At 39.9% G+C, this 18,565-nt stretch overlaps 1 protein-coding gene across 1 annotated transcript in view; it reads right to left on the bottom strand.

The window, feature by feature from the left end:
- The window catches only part of UTRN (utrophin), a 307,480-nt gene extending 290,196 nt beyond the window's left edge, over window positions 1-17,284 (bottom strand). The window contains exon 1 of the mRNA XM_058833987.1: window positions 17,179-17,284. Within this exon, the coding sequence (XP_058689970.1) occupies window positions 17,179-17,272 (94 nt within the window). The 5' untranslated portion in view covers window positions 17,273-17,284. The remainder of the gene's footprint in view (window positions 1-17,178) is intronic.
- Window positions 17,285-18,565: the final 1,281 nt, after the last annotated feature.

Raw genomic sequence — 18,565 nt, 5'->3', positions numbered from 1 at the left:
GCTCTCTCTTCTAGTTACGGCAGAGTTTCAAATCATGCAGACATCACAAACAAGGGCCTTTGAACATCTTCAGGAAACAATGTTCACACAAGATGTTATTTTGTTCTCTGTGACAGGCAGGTAAAGACAGTAGCACTGAAAAGTTACTTGCAACACTAAACTTTTCTGCCCACTTGTATTCCAGTAACTCTTCTATTCCAACTCTTTCAGTCAGAAGTTGTCCTATTTTTTCTTCTCCAGCCCAAAAGGCTGCAATCCTAAACCCTCCTCACTCCCTGTCTTTTCACTCCAAATATTAAAACCTCTCCTGATTCACCCCCTCAGAGCTGCCTCTCTTTTACCCAAGCTCCTAGATATCATCATTCTTCTCTAAAACTCGAGGTCAACAGTTTATCACAAACATAAACCAATTCCTGAGATTCAAATAATAGTGCCTGGCTCCTACATATATCTACATGCTCCAATTTCCTAAATATAAGACTTAAGAATGCTTGGCCTCCTACATGTCAGTGGATGCCCCATAAGTGCCAGCTCCTGCCCACCTCTTCTCTGGCCTCTCACTGCAACTCCCACCCCATCCCAGCACACAGGCACAGGCTGCAGGTATAGCTGGGCACACACCAGGATGTCCTTCACAGGCACGTGCTGACCAGCATATCTGACTGGTATGTTCACACAACCTCTAGCTGCTTAATTAGCTTCATAACACACAATTAGGCTTATGAATACTGGATTAAACTTCCTCTAGTTACTACAAGTTGAACTAGTTGTGCAGGGAAAAAAAAAAAGATGGAAAGACAAGTTTAATCAGAGTATCTTACTTGCCTTGTGAAAATCAATTAAATTAACAGATTTAAGAAAATTGTACGCTCTTAACATTTTCAAAATTACACAAGTGATATTTATATGTTTCCAAAAGGAAGCTAACCAAGCATCTCTGAATACAGACCGTGTAGGACCCATTTCAGTGATGGCAGCATGCAGACTAGAGTTATTTAAAAACAAATGGAATTTATAACCCCATGGAATTTAAGTCTTTCCTACCAGTCCAGTGTAGAAGACAATCATAACATAACATAACACCTTGAGCAGTTGAGTTATGCAAAAGCAAGGTGTTAGCTTTTTGGGTTTGATTGCTTTAAACCTCAGAGTATTTAGAAATCTAGCCTTAAACAAAAAAAAAGTGTCACACTTAAGTTTTGATGGTAGTATTTCATCAATGGAAAGTAATAAAAAATGAACTTTCCAATGATAATTAACTCAGAAATTAAGAAAACAAATGAAGAAGTGTGTTAAAGTCTGAACACACTATCACTAGACCAAAAACAATGAACATGTATTTACACCCATTGTAATTTTGTGACTCTTATAATCACTGTAATATCAATATATATTTCCTGGCAATTTTATGTGGCTGTCTCAAGGATTAAGCAAGCTTTCACATGTATGAATCCACTGATTTTTGCACTGTTTGCAGAAAGTTTAGTAAAATTCTGATTGAGGTGTTTTTGTAGAAAGTACAGCATGGTAGAGGTCAGAAGGCATCTTTAGAGATAGTTTGTTTAATCCAACTTCCCAGTCAAAGCAGGTTGCCCAAGGCCATGTCCACTCAGATTTTTAACATCTGCAGTAACAGAGACTTCACAACCTCTCTCAGCAAGCCAAGACAGGGTTTTCACAAAAATGGAGTTTCCTGTGTTTCAGCTTGCTCCCCTTGTGCCTCTTCTCCTTTCAATAGCCTGAGAGGCCTTTTTTGCACCATCTTTTAAGATACTTATAAACTTCAGTAGCATCCCTCGGATTCTGATCCTTTTCTTCCAGCTGAACAGTCCCAGTTCTCTGTCTTTCCCCACAGGAGAAATGCTCCAGTTCCTTCATCATCATCGTGGCCCTCACTCTAGTATGTTCACATCTCTCCTGTACTGGGGAGCCCAGAACTGGACCAAGTACTCCAGGTGTGGCATCAGCAGCACTGAGTCGATGAGAGCACATCCAAGAACATGCAACATGCTCATGCCTAAAGCAATGACAGAGAAAGGAAGCAAACTCCTTTTTCACATTGCCAGCAGTATGCCCAGATAGCCAAGAAGGCCAATGGCATCCTGGCCTACATCAGAAAACATGGCCAGCAGGTCCAGGGGTGTGACTATCTCCCTGTTCTTGGCACTGATGACACCACACCTCAAACCCTGTGTCCAGTTTTGGGCCAGCACTGCAAGAAGGACATTGAGGTGCAGGACTGAGTCCAGAGAGTGGCAACAGTGAAGTGTTTAGAGCTCAAGTCTTTGAGCTCTATAAGGAGCACCTAAGGGAGCTGGGGTTGTTCACCCTGGAGAAAAGGAGGGTTGGGGGAGACCTTATCACTCTCCCCAGCTGCCTGAAAGGAGGGTGTAGCCAGGTAGGGTTCAGTCTCTTCTCCGAGGTAACAAGTGACAGGGTAAGGGGAGATGGCCTGCAGTTGCACCAAGGGAGGTTTAGACTAGATATTAGGAAAAATTTCTTCACTGAAAGAGTGGCCAAACATTAGAACAGGCTGCCCAGGGAGGTGCTGGAATCGCCATCCCTGGAAGCACTCAAAGGGCACGCGACCATAGCACTTAGCAATATGGCTTAGTGAAAAGCTAAATAATTTCACTTAACAGACTATGTAACAGAAAGCTTCTACACACTTCTTGTCCAGCTTATAACAATTGACCAGCACATTTCAATTCTTCACAATTAAGACTCATACCAAGTGATGCCACCCTTACAAATTCTTGGGCAGGCAACACTTGGAAGACAGAACTGGGGGAAACTGTTGCATACCAGTTTTGACTTCAAAGTTAAGCTCAGTCTTCACAAAGATCAAATAGACAAAGGAAGTTGAAAAAAGCAGAAATGGTTTATTTTGTTTCCAGACAGGCCAAGTCTGAGCTTCATTGACTATTCCATTATTTTGTCAAGGATCAGTCACTGATGCCTGTAAATTATTTACCTTAGCCTATTAACCCTTGTTATTACTAAGATGAAACCTGAAACATAGAAGGTTTGAAGGAAGCACCTAAAAGTCACTTAAGTGACTTTAGTGATCTAAAGATGGAGAAACAAGCAAAGAGAATAAACAGGATAACAGAAGAATTTAAATCCAAAATATTTGTTAGGCCAAACTACACCACATACTCTCATTTCTATCCCTAAAATAATCCAGAAAGTCCACTACAGAAGTGGTGACCTGCTAAGTTTGCCTGCTTTAACCTTCACATGACCAACCCAAAGAATGCTAAATGTCTTATACTGCCACCCAGCCTTAGTGAGGAACATTAAGTGAAAGGCAAATCCAATTTTTGAGGTAAATTATTTCCTTTCCCAGTTACATCCCTTTGCTGGCAAAGGAACGTTGCACCACTGGAGAAGGTTCTGCACCTTTGTGCAGAAACTGAAATGCTAAGCAAACCTTTGAGCATTTTGCTCATGACAAAATTACTGTTCTTCCTCCAGAGCTAAGAAGAAACAGTCATAAAGGTGTCTTAGCCACTTTTTGTTTTTAGTGAGACATCTTAATGGAGAAAAAAAGACAAGAGAAATTGGAGTAAAGTATTATGAATGGACCCTTCTTATGGCTTTTGGCAAACATACGATTTTTGTCATTTGATCAGAACAGCAGTAAGTTGAGGCACTGCTAATCCTATATCCTAATTAAACTCTCATTTCCTTCCCTGGCTTAGTCATTAATTAGTCCCCAAAGCTGAACCCCCTCCTGATTAACTGCTCTGAAAGTACATAAATTCTGCTTGGCAACTGCAGAACAAATATCTGGAACACATTAAACCAGGTATTTATGCAATCAAGCAAGCACTGACCACCAGTGTGAGCCCACTGAATATTACCTACTTCAACATAGAAAGATCCCTAAAGATATACCATTCCCAATAGCATGAGAAAAACTGGAGAAGACAGTCTGCTCTCATAAGACTCCACCTGGAGTACAGCTTCCAGCCCTGGGGCCCCCAGCACAGGGAGGACAAGGACCTGTGGGAGCAGATCCAGAGGAGGCCACAAAGATGATCTGAGGGCTGGAAAATATCTCCCATGAAGACAGGCTCAGTCAGGGTTGTTCAGCTGGAGAAGAGCAGCCTTCCAGTACTTAAAGGGGAGCTACAAGCAAAATGGGGAGCGAGACTATTCAGAAATACATTGACAGGGCCAGGAATAAATGTTTGAAAAGAAAAGAATACATTTAGATTACATATAAAAAAGCAATTCTTTGCTATGAGGGTGCTGAGGCACTGGAACACATTGCCCAGAGAAGCTGTGGATGCCCCATCCCTGAAAGCATTCCCAGCCAGATTAGATGGGGCTTTGAGCAGCTTCCTCTAGTGGAAGATGTCCCTGCCCATGACAGGGAGTTTGGAATTAGGTCTTTAAGGCCCCTTCCAACCCAAACTGTTGTATAATTCAATGAAAATACAGCAACAGAGCAGTCCAAAGGAGACCAACCACAGCTCAAAGCCTACCAAGCCTATGGCAGAACCACAGGCTTTCAGTTGCCCATTGTTTAGGCAAAGGATGACATGTACACATCCCATTCCCCATGCTTTATTATTTAAAGACAAGCTTTGAAGAGAACTGTGATAGAGCCTGTGCAAATAGAGAGTTTGATTTCTGTCACTCTAACAAATCAAGTAGGTTTGTGTAAAATTTGGAATAGACACATGACCTTTACCTTTGTAGAAACTGGCTAAACAACAAAAAAAAGATCACCTAATGAAAGCAGATAATTATATGTCATATTAGTACTGCTGCCTCTGGCAACTATTCCAGTAAATCAGTCACACTCACAGGTATAATCCTGTCCTGGGTGCTTTTTCCAAGAGGGTTCTTTTGCATGCCTTCCCAGTGCTAAAGAGTCAGGCAACAAGCAGGCTTACAGTTCACTTTTTTTGCCCTCTGCCAAAGGTCAATGTCCCTGCAGCAGACAGGTGGTGTCTATGCCTCAGCAAGGACGGAGCTTGCAGCCTGAATGTTGCTAGCCTGAGGACCAAAATGATGATAACCACCAGTGAAACAAGAAAAACAAGAGCACTAGTATCAACTGGCTAAAAAAGCCGAGACAAGCTTATGGAAATAAGAGTCCATAAAAAGACAGAGATAATTTATGGCTGAAGAGATCCCTCAACTGCAAACCAGAATGTGAAAATACAGTATTTTAGAGGAAGCACCATTGAAGACCTGTTTATGGAAGAAGCACAAGCACACATTATTTACCTGTGGACACCACTACAGGCAATGATGAGGAAATGATGACAACTGCATGGCGGATCAGCTCTTTGCCACCAAGAGAAGGCAGGATACAGAGCAAACCAAAATACCAAGTACAGCCTCTGCAGCAGACAAAAGCATTTGATTCAATACAAAATAATCATTTCCTCGATTCAATTATTTATCTTGAAACTCAGAACACTTGGTCTGGTACTATTTAATCAATAAAAATACTTGTATCTTTCCAGTGTCATAGTAGACTGAGATCAGTCCTTAATCCCCACCCCAAAAAAGTCTAAGATCACCATTGCTGGGTCACATAATGCAAGGGGGAAATTCTTCTAAGGCTTTCACACTCCCACCCTCACCCCAGAAAGAAGAACTATTTGCAAGTAGTGCCAAATAATATTTGTAGCTACAAACAATTTTACTGAACAAGTACTTCCCAATCTCCCAAAATGCATGCCATAAGCATAGCTAGAACAAGAGCTGTGCTTAAAGCTGGGGTTCAATACAACATCCCAGTCTGAAGTTACCTCTCAGCACCTTCTCTGCACGTGCCCAGCTCTCCAATGAGCCAGGCACACATTTGTTCTGTCAGACCTACCCATGCAAACACTCCCAAGTACCAGATCAATCACCAGTATCTGGTGATGCAAAGGCCAACTGCTCCAACACATTTGAGCAGCTTGTGAAGGGTCTTCATTGATGTGCTACTGCTCAGAGTAAAGGGTCAAACGAGGGTGAGAAAAGAGATGGGGTAATGCAAAGATGTGCTCCCAGAAGCATAAAAGATGACTGGCTCTCTACAAAAGAAAAGAAAAACTCATGTGGTTCCCCAAAGGGGTTAAGAGAAGCCTGTTTTCTATTTAACATGTTTTTGCACTTCTGAGTGAGAAAGCTACTACAACAAATTAACTTCATATACATTTGCAAGAATTTCAAAGTCTCAATAAAAAGATGCATTTAATTTACCACAAACTATAAAGCTCAGTGGCAAAAAAAAAATCCCACAACCCATTCCACACTCTTCAGGTTATAGAGATTCATGAAACACCTCTATGAAGGTAACAAAAGACAGATTCTTATTTCTGAAACAATAACATTACCTTCACAGAAAGAGCAGGTGGTATGAAGAGGGTCAAATAAACAGAACAAATCACAAGGTCATCTTCTAAAGGTGCTGCTGTTGTCATATGACTTGCCTTTGAATCTTTAGCTATGCGTACTATAAACTTGATTTGGGGAAAACATGGGGAATGCTTCTAGAAAGTACTTTTAACTCAATTTTTAAAATTAATATCTACAAATTAAAAAGCAAAAAAGTTTACCTTCAACACTCTGCATTGCTAACTACCAGGAGTAACTTCAGTATTTCTCAGTTTTACCTGCATCACACAAGGCAAAACCAAAAGCAATGGGATTGATGAAATTTGCTACAGTTTTTATGTCGTCCCACTTCAACATACCATCTTAAATCACTGTAATATAAATACAGTTGAAAACCTTTAACAGCTTTAATATTAAAGTTATTACAAGTTTTTTCTACAGCTGTTTGTTCCTTTGGACAACAGTCCTAAAAACTAAATCACAAAACCACTTTTTTTTTTTTAAGAAACACCCCAAACACCATTTTTATACCAAACACAATGACATAAGAAGCTTAATTCACATAATACAGATTAGACCTTCATTTCTGAAGATCTCTATCTAATTTCACTGATGGCAACTACCACTTCCAATTTTCCATAGTATTGCTACATTAAGGCAACTCTTTGAAACTTAGAATATTTTCTTGTCCACAACACAATAGCAAAGCAGCAGCACAAAAAAAAAAAAAAAAACAACTAAATTTTTAAGCTGCAAAGAAGCAAGGAAGTGGGAAACAGTAGTAAGGGTGTACAGAAGGGCATATAAACTCATGCACACTGAAGATCATGGAACAAGCTGCAGTACAGTATTCTTTTTTCAGGCTGTCCACCACTGACACACAAGCAACCTGTGGCAGAAGAATGACCCTTCACAAAACCCAAGTATTCATGAAGCCTACCACAAAGGGAGAGAGAAAAGAATTCCTGCAGCTGTACACGCATCTGCAAGCTGGTGTAGCAGAACCAAATGCATCCTAAATGTCAGTAACCTACCTGCTACTTGCTCTAACAGCACAAGAGACATCATCACTGTCCAACAGGTTTGGAAATGAAAAGTCACATTGACAAGGAACTCAAGTGGCCAGAAGATACACAATCTTCTTTTTCTTCATAGAATGATTCTACTAAACACTGCTGTGATCCCCCTCAAAGTTACACAGTCCAGCTAAGAAGAGCTCTGGGAGTGCTTAAAAGGCAATACAGACATGCTTTATCCTGCAGCATCTTTTCAGTCCAACTATGAACTGGCACAACTGCCTTCACAAAATGGCATTTGCCGATTTCAGTTTATTCAGAAATAGAAGCCTCGAATTTTGTAAATGACAAGTGAAAACGGAGAGAAAGGGGATAAGTGCAAAGGAAGAATCAGAGTGGACTTCTAAAGAGGCTAGGGGAAAAAAGCAATGTATGTGAAGATCTTTGCTCTCAAAAGAATTAGCATACTTAAGAAAGAGATGGCTTAGCAACCTTTTGTGCTTATTTTAATTTTTGTGCATTCAATTATAACCTTCCACACACAAGAGAGACTTGTCTGCAGCCCTGCAGAGGTAAGTATATAATAAAATCAACAACTTGCTAAAAACTAAACAAATAAAAGCTCAGAAACTTGAGTCCTGTAACATTGTTCCACTCTTTCTATTCATGTCACAATGCTTCACTGTTATTTCTCAAGTCTGTACATGGCTGCAAAAAGGAAAAGCAATTAATACTGACTCCCAACCTTCTAAACCTTCCAAAGCAGAATGAAATTTGGACTCAGGGAGCATTAGAAGACGACACAGAACTCCAGCTGCTCAGTTGTAATAACTTCAGCTCTTAGACATGAACATATAAAAAAAAACCCACACTGAAATCTTCAAGAAAAGCTTGAATTTTTACCTTTTGTTCTCTAATTCTAGCATATTAGAAGAGGCCATGTAAGAAAGAAGTACGTAAGGACGCTCATTCTTGGGAGAGAAGGAAGAATTAGCAAAGACTAAGAGTGCTCAAGGATGAAACATGAGTGTTTGTATTTATTGTATCAATTATGACACAAACCACAGGACAGCAGAAAAGAATTTGGGAAAGACAAAGATGCAGACAGAAATGAAATTGAGTCTGGGTAGATGGAGACAGGTAGATGGAAGGTGTTTTCATTTTTCCTCTGTTTCACTCTATGCTATTCTAATTGTCAATGTATTCTAAGTTAAAAAAAAATCCCCTCAATCAAGGTAACAGTTAAGACAAAACCTTAAGAGTTAAGACAAAAATGCAGAAGTGTTATATTGTAAGAAGATCAGGAAAAATAAAACAAGCCTGAGAAATGGAAGATATTGATCAAATAACTTCGAAGAGGTAATTAGGCATAATGAAAGGAGAAAAGCTGAAGGTCACACGAAAAACCACCACAGCAGCAGTAAAATCATAATGTGCAAAGTTAAAAAACACACACCACGTCACTGACCTATATCAGAGAGATTTCCCCCCCCAGAAAAACAGTTCCTTTGACAACGGAAGATACTGGTTTGGAATTTTCTTAACTACACATTTTGTTTCTTGCAAAGGTGAAGGCTCAATAATTCACTTATACTGGCATAAAAGCACAACAGGAGAATGAATATGCAAAGACAGAAAAAAGGAAAAAGCTTCTGATTTATTAGACATGAGATATTACTCTTCCACTGCAAAGCAGTCAATAACAGAACAAGAAAATCAGACACTATCTGTCTCACAAGTCTTCAGGAGCTAGTGCTAAGCCAGTGGAGCATTTCTCCAAGACCTGTTGCTGTTTGGACCATTTTACAGGAACTTCTACCAACTCTAGCATCAACTTTGCTCTGCTTCCCTAGACTACACTATGAAAAGTAAGATGGATACAGATTTATTCATAGTGTCACATCCCATTTTGAATTGAACAAGAAGTGATGGACCTGGCATGACTGCACGCTAAACTACTGAACTGATGAAGAGCATTTATTTTCCTAATTTCTTCAGGCACTAATAATTTGTATACACAGGTACGTTTGGTTCTGTTTGGATCTTGTAGGGCTGTTTTTTCTGGGATATCATGTTCAATGGCTAGAGTAAATTTTTTTGGCTAGTCCAATAGTCTCCCATCTTAGAGAAAAAAGCACATTCACACTGTCAGAACAGTAGCTAATTATTTACTTGATACAACTCTGCTGTGTATAAATGTTCAAGGATATTGAGCAGGACAAGGCTGTTAGAATATACACGTTGTCACTGAGATCTGACTCGCCCTCAGTCCCTCTGGAGAGTGACAGCTACACCAAGCCTGCAGAGAGGACTGGAGACAGGGCAGCATGCAGGAATAAGGAGCACTGTGCCAGGACTTCAGCAAAAGGGGCTAGAAATCATCCACTGCTCCTGCTGATGCTGGCTGTGGCCCAGCCTCACTGCTCCAGCAGGTTCCTTCAGCTGATGCCATCAGAAGCAGAAGCAGGGCTCACAGACAAGCAGTGGAACACTGCACGGGCTTAGCAGCTGGCCAGGACCATCTCCAAGATGCTGCAAGTACTCAGTGTAAGTCTGCATGCCCCAAACATGGGTTTCATTTGTGTAGGTTTGAGAGTCACACATGATAAAGAAAGGCACAAGGACACACTGTCAGCCAAACCCTGCTCCTACAAGCATCAGCATATGTGCTAAACCAAACTTTGAATTATTTGCAGATATATTTAAGTTTGTTTCAGACCACAAGTCCACTTTTACCATCTGAAAACTTTTGGACCAAAGAGTTTTTAAGCTCATACTCTTGCTGAGGGTTGACCACATGTGTCTGCTAAGAAAATCCAGCTTTTCTCTCAAAAAACATTCCAGCTGAAGATATAATTTAAATAAACAGACTTCTTCGTTCCCATTGGGGGTGGGTGGCAAGGATTTGGGAATTAAAGAGTGAAATTGAGTCTGGGAAGATGGAGACAGGTAGGTAGAAGGTCCTTTCGTTTTTCCTCTTTGTTTCACTCTATGCTATTCTAATTGTCAGTAAGTTTTAAAAAAACTCCCCTCAATCAAGCCTATTTTGCCCACAGTTCAAACTGGCAAGTGATATCCCTACCCCTATTTCACCCCATGAGCTTTCACTCTTATTTTTCTCCCCTTGTCCAAATGAGACAAGGGTGAGGACACAGTTGGGTGGGCATTTGGCAGCTACCGAAGTTAACCCAACACAGGGGCTGAACAGCAAACTTGTTATGCAGAGTCAAAGACAATATTAACTACAAGAAGACACACTGACAGCAATTTATACAGAAAAATCTTTCCCCTTAGCTCGGAGAAGAATGTCCAATAAGACAGCAAACTAGTTTACCTGGCCATAAAATAATTCCCAGCTCAGTTCCTGAGGACAAATTCTTAAAGCTATTTTTATTACTTTAACAAGAACAATAGAAGATACACCAAAAAACCCAAACAAACCACCAAATACATTAAAAAAAAAAAAAAACCCAGAGAAGGTGAATGCTCCCTATACAACATAGTCTGTTATAGCATTGCTCACTATAACTCAAATCATTTGATCCTAATAATGAGTTAAATAGCACTGTTTTCAGATATTAATCCACTGTAAAACAAAATATCTTGGAAAGTTAACATCTTGAATTATCAACAATACCTTGGTTTCTCATACAGGTGCAAAACTAAAAAGAAAATTTGGTTAAAACAAGCAATTTATTCCCCCTTAGTGACAGGCAGATAAATTACTTAAGCTAAAAAGCACCTCCAACAGAAGGCTGGCACTGTGCACTGCAGTGGGAAAAGCTGGGAGTTTGATTATTTTCAAGAATACCACATAAGCATATTAGAGACAGGAATGAAACTGCATCAAAATCAACTGAAAACACAAGAGGCATGCTGCGATTGGTTTAATTCTGTCTTAGGTATTAGGACTTGCAACTCTTTCTGCTAACAACTTCTGTATAATCAGCTCTGTTCACAGATTAAAAACTGAAAGGATAAAATACTTGCTTCCACTTAACTGTACAGCACATTTACTGCTTGCTTAATACAGCAAAGTACACCATCAATATATCACCATTTGATACTCAAGTTCACCAACTATATTTTCTCTCACTTTCATAATGAGAAATGAGCTTAAACATTGTGGGAGACTCTACCTGCACTCAAGACTACGAAATTAAAGGTTGAGGCATGTTCCCACAGGAAAGTTATCTGTGTAACCCACACTTTGAACTTTTTTTCAAGCTACTGCAGTTACTGCTTGTAGATAAGATAAGGAATGCTTGCATGAGATTTTATGGCAACAGGTACTGAAATGATGGCAAGACATCAGGTGACAGAGTTTTATGGCTTTCGTGTACACAAGGCTAAGAATCCCAGTGTATTATCCTTCAATCTCAAATTGTCATTAGCAAGCTAAAGCTTACAACTTATTCACTGAAAGGAAAACTACAACAAGAATTAGTAGCAAATTGTTTGGTAAAAAAATACAATGCAAAAGCTACATTATAGAAAACCAGAAAAACAAACTGGATGCTATTTAGTAATACAGATTAGCTTTCAAATATTCAATTCCAAGTTTACATTTTTATTTGCAGCAACTAAACCAATCATATTAATTCCTTTCTTCATTAGAAGTGGAGAAATGGCACTTCTAACCTTTTAGAAAGGGGTGCATGTGACAAATTTGGCAAAAGAATCTGTGTAAGGGGAGGAAGACGTAGCTTTATAGGGGATCTATTATTCTGCTTACAGAAAGTAACGACTTCACTATCTCTTTGCTACCTTAAAAGCAGCAGTGAAAACAGCTTCCTTTTATATAAGGCAACTCTGGTCACACAAGCCAAGTAAATATTGATTTTACTATAGCTGAGCTGGGAGTAGAAGTTAATTTCTATGGTCTGCACAGAATGTTTTACGAATTGCTTTAAAAATATTTTGCATTACAAGGTATTAAACCAGCTAAGAACCTTTTGAAATAATCTGAAGCTTAAAATGATTGAGCTGTACAATTTTATCAGGGTAAAAAGTGTATCTGAGAGAAAGAGAAACAGTATTAAAGGCTGCACTTCAGCAGCTCATAAAGCCAAGCAGGATGCTTTCTTTCAATCCAGGGCAGGCAGTCCTGAAGCCGTGATGATGGGGGACAGCTCGGGGCAACCTCGGAAAACCACTGGGCTAGAACCAGCCACCAGCACAAGAGGGAATGGGCAGGGATAGAACCTATGTACTCCAAGCTGGCATATCATATCACAGGTCTTAATTTCGAATTAATCTGACCCAGGACAGTTAACCCTGAGCAGCACTGTATCTCAATAAAGAGGAGATATGTCATAACCATAGTACAAAATCCACACTGCAGTAAAATCCAGCAAGACAGATAGAACCGTTTTGCTTTCATCTGCCCAAGGGATCGGGAATGCTCTGCTGTCAATTATTAGCAAGGGCTGCGAGTGCACACTCGTGTGACAGCTTTGACTGGGGCAGACACGAAGGCAAAGCTGCGGGCTGTCACCCTGCACCGCACATCTCCCGATTTCTGCAGAGAACCCTCCAACCATTTGCTGCTTTTCTGAGCGCTTGGACAGAAATTCATCTCCGCACGTAACAAGTGTCGGAGTGAAGGCATCTCCTTGCCCTGGAGCACAAGCCCGGGTTCCAGCCGCTGGAAGGATCAGCCAGGGAATTACCGCAATTCGCTTTCTCAGCTGCTCGCTTGGCGAAGATTAGGGCGCGCTCCACCCAGACGCCACACAAATGAGGTCACATAGCTGACCACACTGCTGCCAATTCCTGCCCTATTCATCAGGGACCAGGGCAGGAAGCAGATGGAGCCCTCAAGTTAAGGGTCGCGATGTTTCAGTGGGAAGAGCGAAGCGAACCAGCGTGGATCCCCGCCCGGCAGAGCTGAGTCCCGGACACCGCTCTGTCCCGCACAGGCTGCGCCCGGCAGAGAAACTCCTCCCCTACAGCTTAAAAAGGGGAATCTGCTGCAGGAGAGAGTCTCAGAACTTACAGAAAAAGAGATTTTCAGATTTACAGAAAAGATTTTCCACTTTTTCAGTACCTATGTGCATTTAAGAGTTTAATATACATAAGAGGTTTTTTTAAGTCCTTCAGATCTTGAAAATAACTACACTTGAGGACCCAAAAGGCAACGAGATGTAATTACTATGTAATCCTGTTTCTATTTACAACTATGCTGCATTTCAGAACACATACTTCACCACCTGCTGCCAAAAAGGAAATAAACCATTCTCAAGTGTTCAAAAGCTAGAGTTGTTTGAAATCAGATTTGAGGTCCAACACAGCTCTACTAAACAACTAACAAGACCAGAGTTTACAGTAATATGAACAACACCATAAATATTATTTAGACTATTGTAACAGCTTGTGTGTGGTCTCTAATTTCAAGCTGCTATCAGCGCATCTATCTTGTGGGAACACAAATACCTTCCCACCTGAAAGAAAGCTTATCATATATAGGCTAGTGTATCTGAGATTTCCAGAGACACAAATGGTAACAGAAGCTAAATGCAGAGTTTCAGAAGATATGCTTTTAAACTATCTGTTTGCAAAATACCTCAGTCATGTCATTGCCTTCTACTGCTATTGAAAAGTAACATATTTCATTCAATGGGATGGTGGCTGCACAATTAATGCATGCAACAAAATGTAACCTAATCTCTTGCTTCTGTTGACAACTGTATGAATACAATAACAAAACAATATCTAGTCGCATAATGCTAAAATGCTAACATAGATAATTTAATTACTGCAGAGTGCTTTACTGGCTTCAGGAGTTGACATTCCATGGAAAAAGTTCCACAAGGCAACCCCTTTTGGAAGATTTCACAGAACCAGCATCTTCTTCTGCCTCTGTAATGTAGGTTAAATAGCCTCCCCTCCAATGACAAGGTGATTTCCATCTGGATAATGAGGCAGTTGAGGTGAAAAAGATATTTTATTAAATAATCACATCAAATAATGCTATAACAGTAGAGTATGTATATGTAAACACAAAATACAGCCCAATCATTTTCCTGGAACAGTTTCAGAAATTTTACTAAAAGAACATAAATTATCTCCCAAAGAGTGGAAGACCAATTAAGAAAGCCCTTTTGTTAGGACAGGCAAAGAAAGCACAAGATCCCGTCTTTTTTTCTCCTCTTAGATAAAGAGTGAGCTTTGGTTCCAATTAGGCACCAGTAGCCTACCAGTGCCACCACACTCCCAGCACCTATCACCAACCTGAGTTTAAAAGGTTATTAAGAGAGATTAGATTGTTATAAAGAAGTGCATCCCAGCAGATGAGCTGAATTATTTAGTATGTTTTAGACCATAAATTAATCTCTGACAAAACTTAGTTGTGTTGTTTAGGCTTCAGAGCATAGAAGTTAGTCTTATCCATTTTGGTTTCACCCAAACTAATTCATTTACAATCAGACACTTTATCAGATATGAGCTTCAAGCTCCCTTCTTCCAATCCCTGACAATTCTCACAGCAAGCATACAACCAAAAAAACCAAAGCCACACCTCTGGTGACTGCAATGTGTCCCTCTTATTTATATTCTAGATTTCTGTGAAAAGAAAGGGACGTGAAGAAACAATTACATACACACCCCTTCCAACTTCTCCACCCATTTTTTTCCTTGAGTATTTCCAGTACTGCATCATTAAAAATCCTGTCCTCTCAGAGAATGGCCTCTCCACCATAGCATGCGCACACCCACACACACCCCCACAGGTAATTAATTTACCTTCAGTTTTTTTCCTCATTTTCCCTTCCATGCCTCTTACTTTCTAGCTTTTTTCAGATTTTTTTCCCTCCTATGTGCATTTCCAACACACTAAGAAGTGTCCAAAGCCACAGCTCCCTCAGTCTCCAAATACAGGGTTTTAAAAAAAATGAGAGGATGACAAGGAATGTGAGACTATTACTCTTTTGGAAAGCAAATCTACAGTGCTACACTTTACAAACAGTTACAAAGATTACAATTAAACAAATTTCCTGAAAAAATCCTATTGTTTGATTAAGAAAAATAACTGCAACATACCAGCCATGATCTATGTTCTTCTAAAAACTGAGGGGTCTTAACTCAGTTTTAAACAGGCTTTAAGAAACAATCCCTAAACACTGTGCTCAATCATATAAAGCAGCTGAGAAAGCACATAGCTGCTACTCAACTAGATTTCCACCTTAGTCTAGCCACCTGGAGCAAGAGCCAGAGAAATCATCCGTAGACACACAAGCATCACCTAATATTAAGTGTATGCACTGGCACTTACACATTAAAAATACCTGAAGGATTAAGACAGAAAACCTCAGAAAGACTGACCCCCCCTCCCACTCCAATCCCAGAAATGAACATTTCAGAGGTTTCACAGCTGCAGTGCTCATCAGTTAACTACATGGCTGCTTGTAACTCCTGTCCCAAGTTTATGCTCTTCTTGAAATATAACAAAAAAAGAAGGGAAAAAAAATCCGAGAAATAGTAAAAAAAAACCCCTACACTGATACATGCAGAGCCAGAACAAACAACTTTCATGAACAGCAGCCCAGGTTAAAAACCAAGCAGATTGATTTTCTCCTGCTGCTAAACCCTCCAAGAGTGATCAACTGCAGCTGTCTCATATTTGAGGGCTGAATATGTGCAGATTTTGAAGAACACTAGATCTCTCCAACCTATAATTTACAGACTTCTCCAGAGTCAGACAAAAGCAACTCCACTCTGTAATGTGAGTTTTTGTGACATTTTTGTCAGTTTCTTAAGGAAGCCTGGACTGAGCCACAAAGGAAAAGTTTCTGCTCTCAGCTAAACTGGCATATATCCAAATCCACCTCATTGTTCTAGAAGCAAACATACATGAAATCAGAGTCCCAGCCCATCATTTTATTCTAAAGTTAGCCATTACACTGGTACATCTTTAGAGGATTTTAGTTTCTCTTTCTAAAAAGCCATATTCAGACTCCAGCTTTGTAACAAAAAACCCACATGAAAAGTCAAGTGAACCAAATTCTTTATTGATCAACCGGTTCTGCTTTCACAAAGTTCTGACATCAATTCACAAAATAAACTGTTCCCATCTGTCACTAACTGTATCTACATAGCATATTCACAAGTATTAGGAATGATCAAATTGTCTTTTCCTTGCCAATCTGTGTTATTTGGCCCCAGTCAAAAAACAGAAGAGACAAACCATGAAATTTCAATCCGAATAGATATGAAAGATGGCAAAAGGAAGAGGTAAGAATAATATCCCAAATTTCTCTTTTTCCAAAGCATCCCTCCACAAAACATTCTTTTCAAATTACAGGAAATACTCCTCTCTTGAGATACCACCAAAATGAGGAGAAAAAACTTGTGGGATGTCAAGGAACTGCTGTAAGTTTATACATTCAAAAGTACCAGAAGTCACACTAGGCACAACTGTAAAGAATCAAAACAAGTAAATGCTGAAATCACCATACTTTAATTTTAAGTTTAAGAAAATTGAGGACATTAAGACTTTCAATCAGACCGAACAACACTAAAATCTCTGCCACAAGCAAGTTACTGTTATAGATAAAAGGGAAGCCCACAACACAAGCATTACCAAGAGGATCTTGCAGCTGCAGGTGTGACGCAGCCAAAGCTCACACAACACCTGCAATGGAGCAGCACCACAGAAAACTCTCTTTCCTGCCATGCCTCCCACGACCTGCTCTGCTAGAGTAAATAAACTTTTGCAGAGTTAAGAAAAGCAGCTTTCATCAGGTGTAGAAGATAAAAACAGACCCACAAGGCTGGACCCCTTCATCTACCACAGCCTTCAGAACACACTACTCACCCAGTGGAGCGCAACAGGTCTGCCGGTCGCTGTGCCGAGGTGCAGCAGCCTGGTGCTTTTCCCACATAACTTTTTTGGCTGCTTGAACGCTCATGAGCAAGCTCACTCTTTGAATAACAGGAAAGTGAAGATGCAGAGGAAGTACACGCTAATACCCACGCAAGAACTGCATGCTGGGATTCAAGGGGGAGGGCAGCGCTGGTTTTCCTCAGAGGGTTTGACACATTCAGCCACACAGTGACTGACAAAACCAGTCAGGAAACAAACCTTTAAAAAGGCTGCATGTCAGCAAGTAACAGACTTCATTCTTTTCTCTTCAGAATCAGATAAATATGCTGCTTTGCTACTCCTTATGAAAGCAGGAGGACACTCCAGCTTTCAGAGAACTGGCGAGTTAAATTCTACAAACTGAAAAAGAGGAAAGCTGATGGTAATTTTCCTTTTCTTTTCAAATCAAATACCATACTCATTTTAAAAACAGTAAATATCTTCAGCATTTGTTCTGTAAAAAGTTTGCAGTATCACTATAACACTTTTCACACATTCAACAGAACATAAAACCAGAACAACTCTTCAAAATAAGCATCCACATCTTTTAATGGCCTTTCAAAAAAAACATGAGGAATTTTAAACATAAGATTACAGGATAAAAAGGAAGTTGTACAAATAAACTTCCAAGTCAAAAATCACAAACTCTGATTAGGCATGCCCTCTCCAGTGTGCAGTAATTCCAAACAAGGCAGAGCAAGGAACAGTAAAACAGAAATTTGGTAATGCAAGGCTATGATAGGATCAGAGTTATTTTCAAGTGGGCCTTTAAACTGTGCTTACCACCAGTACAAAAAGCAAATTGAATCCCTCTGTCTTCAAAAGCCTGTTGCCAACTTTATAATCAAATTAAGGTAACTCCAAATACTGTAATTATGAAGGACACTCCATATTCCACACTTGCATACTGAACTGTACAGAATTCCAACAGTCACAAAGTAATGCAAGAAGAGATTAACTATAACATGTCAGAATAAGCACTATGACTACAGTGGAGCATTCTAAACTGCAGAATCGATTTCAAAAGCAGAAGAACAGAGGCTGTTTGATTTGTCTTCCTGTCTCATTGCATCATGTTATAAGACAAATGTTCTAGATTCTGCTCTCCTCTCTCATTGATATCCAGACAGGACATTTTACTGTATCACACCCCAGACACTATTCAGAAGAAGGAAGGAGGGAGAAATCAAGATCAGATTTTTCATCAAATTTTTGTGGGCCACAAGTTGGTCTTACTTAAATTTGTGGATTGGATGTTTTTTCCCCCAAATTCAAGAATTCCTCGAAGTTGAAGACTGAAAGGCTTCACACAAAAGGAGTTTTGTTTCCATGCATAAAG

Source organism: Poecile atricapillus, chromosome 3 (genome assembly GCF_030490865.1).
Source record: "Poecile atricapillus isolate bPoeAtr1 chromosome 3, bPoeAtr1.hap1, whole genome shotgun sequence".
Lineage (NCBI taxonomy): Eukaryota > Metazoa > Chordata > Aves > Passeriformes > Paridae > Poecile > Poecile atricapillus.
The sequence above is the reverse complement of the archived record's forward strand: the minus strand, read 5'-3'. Positions and strand labels throughout refer to the sequence as shown.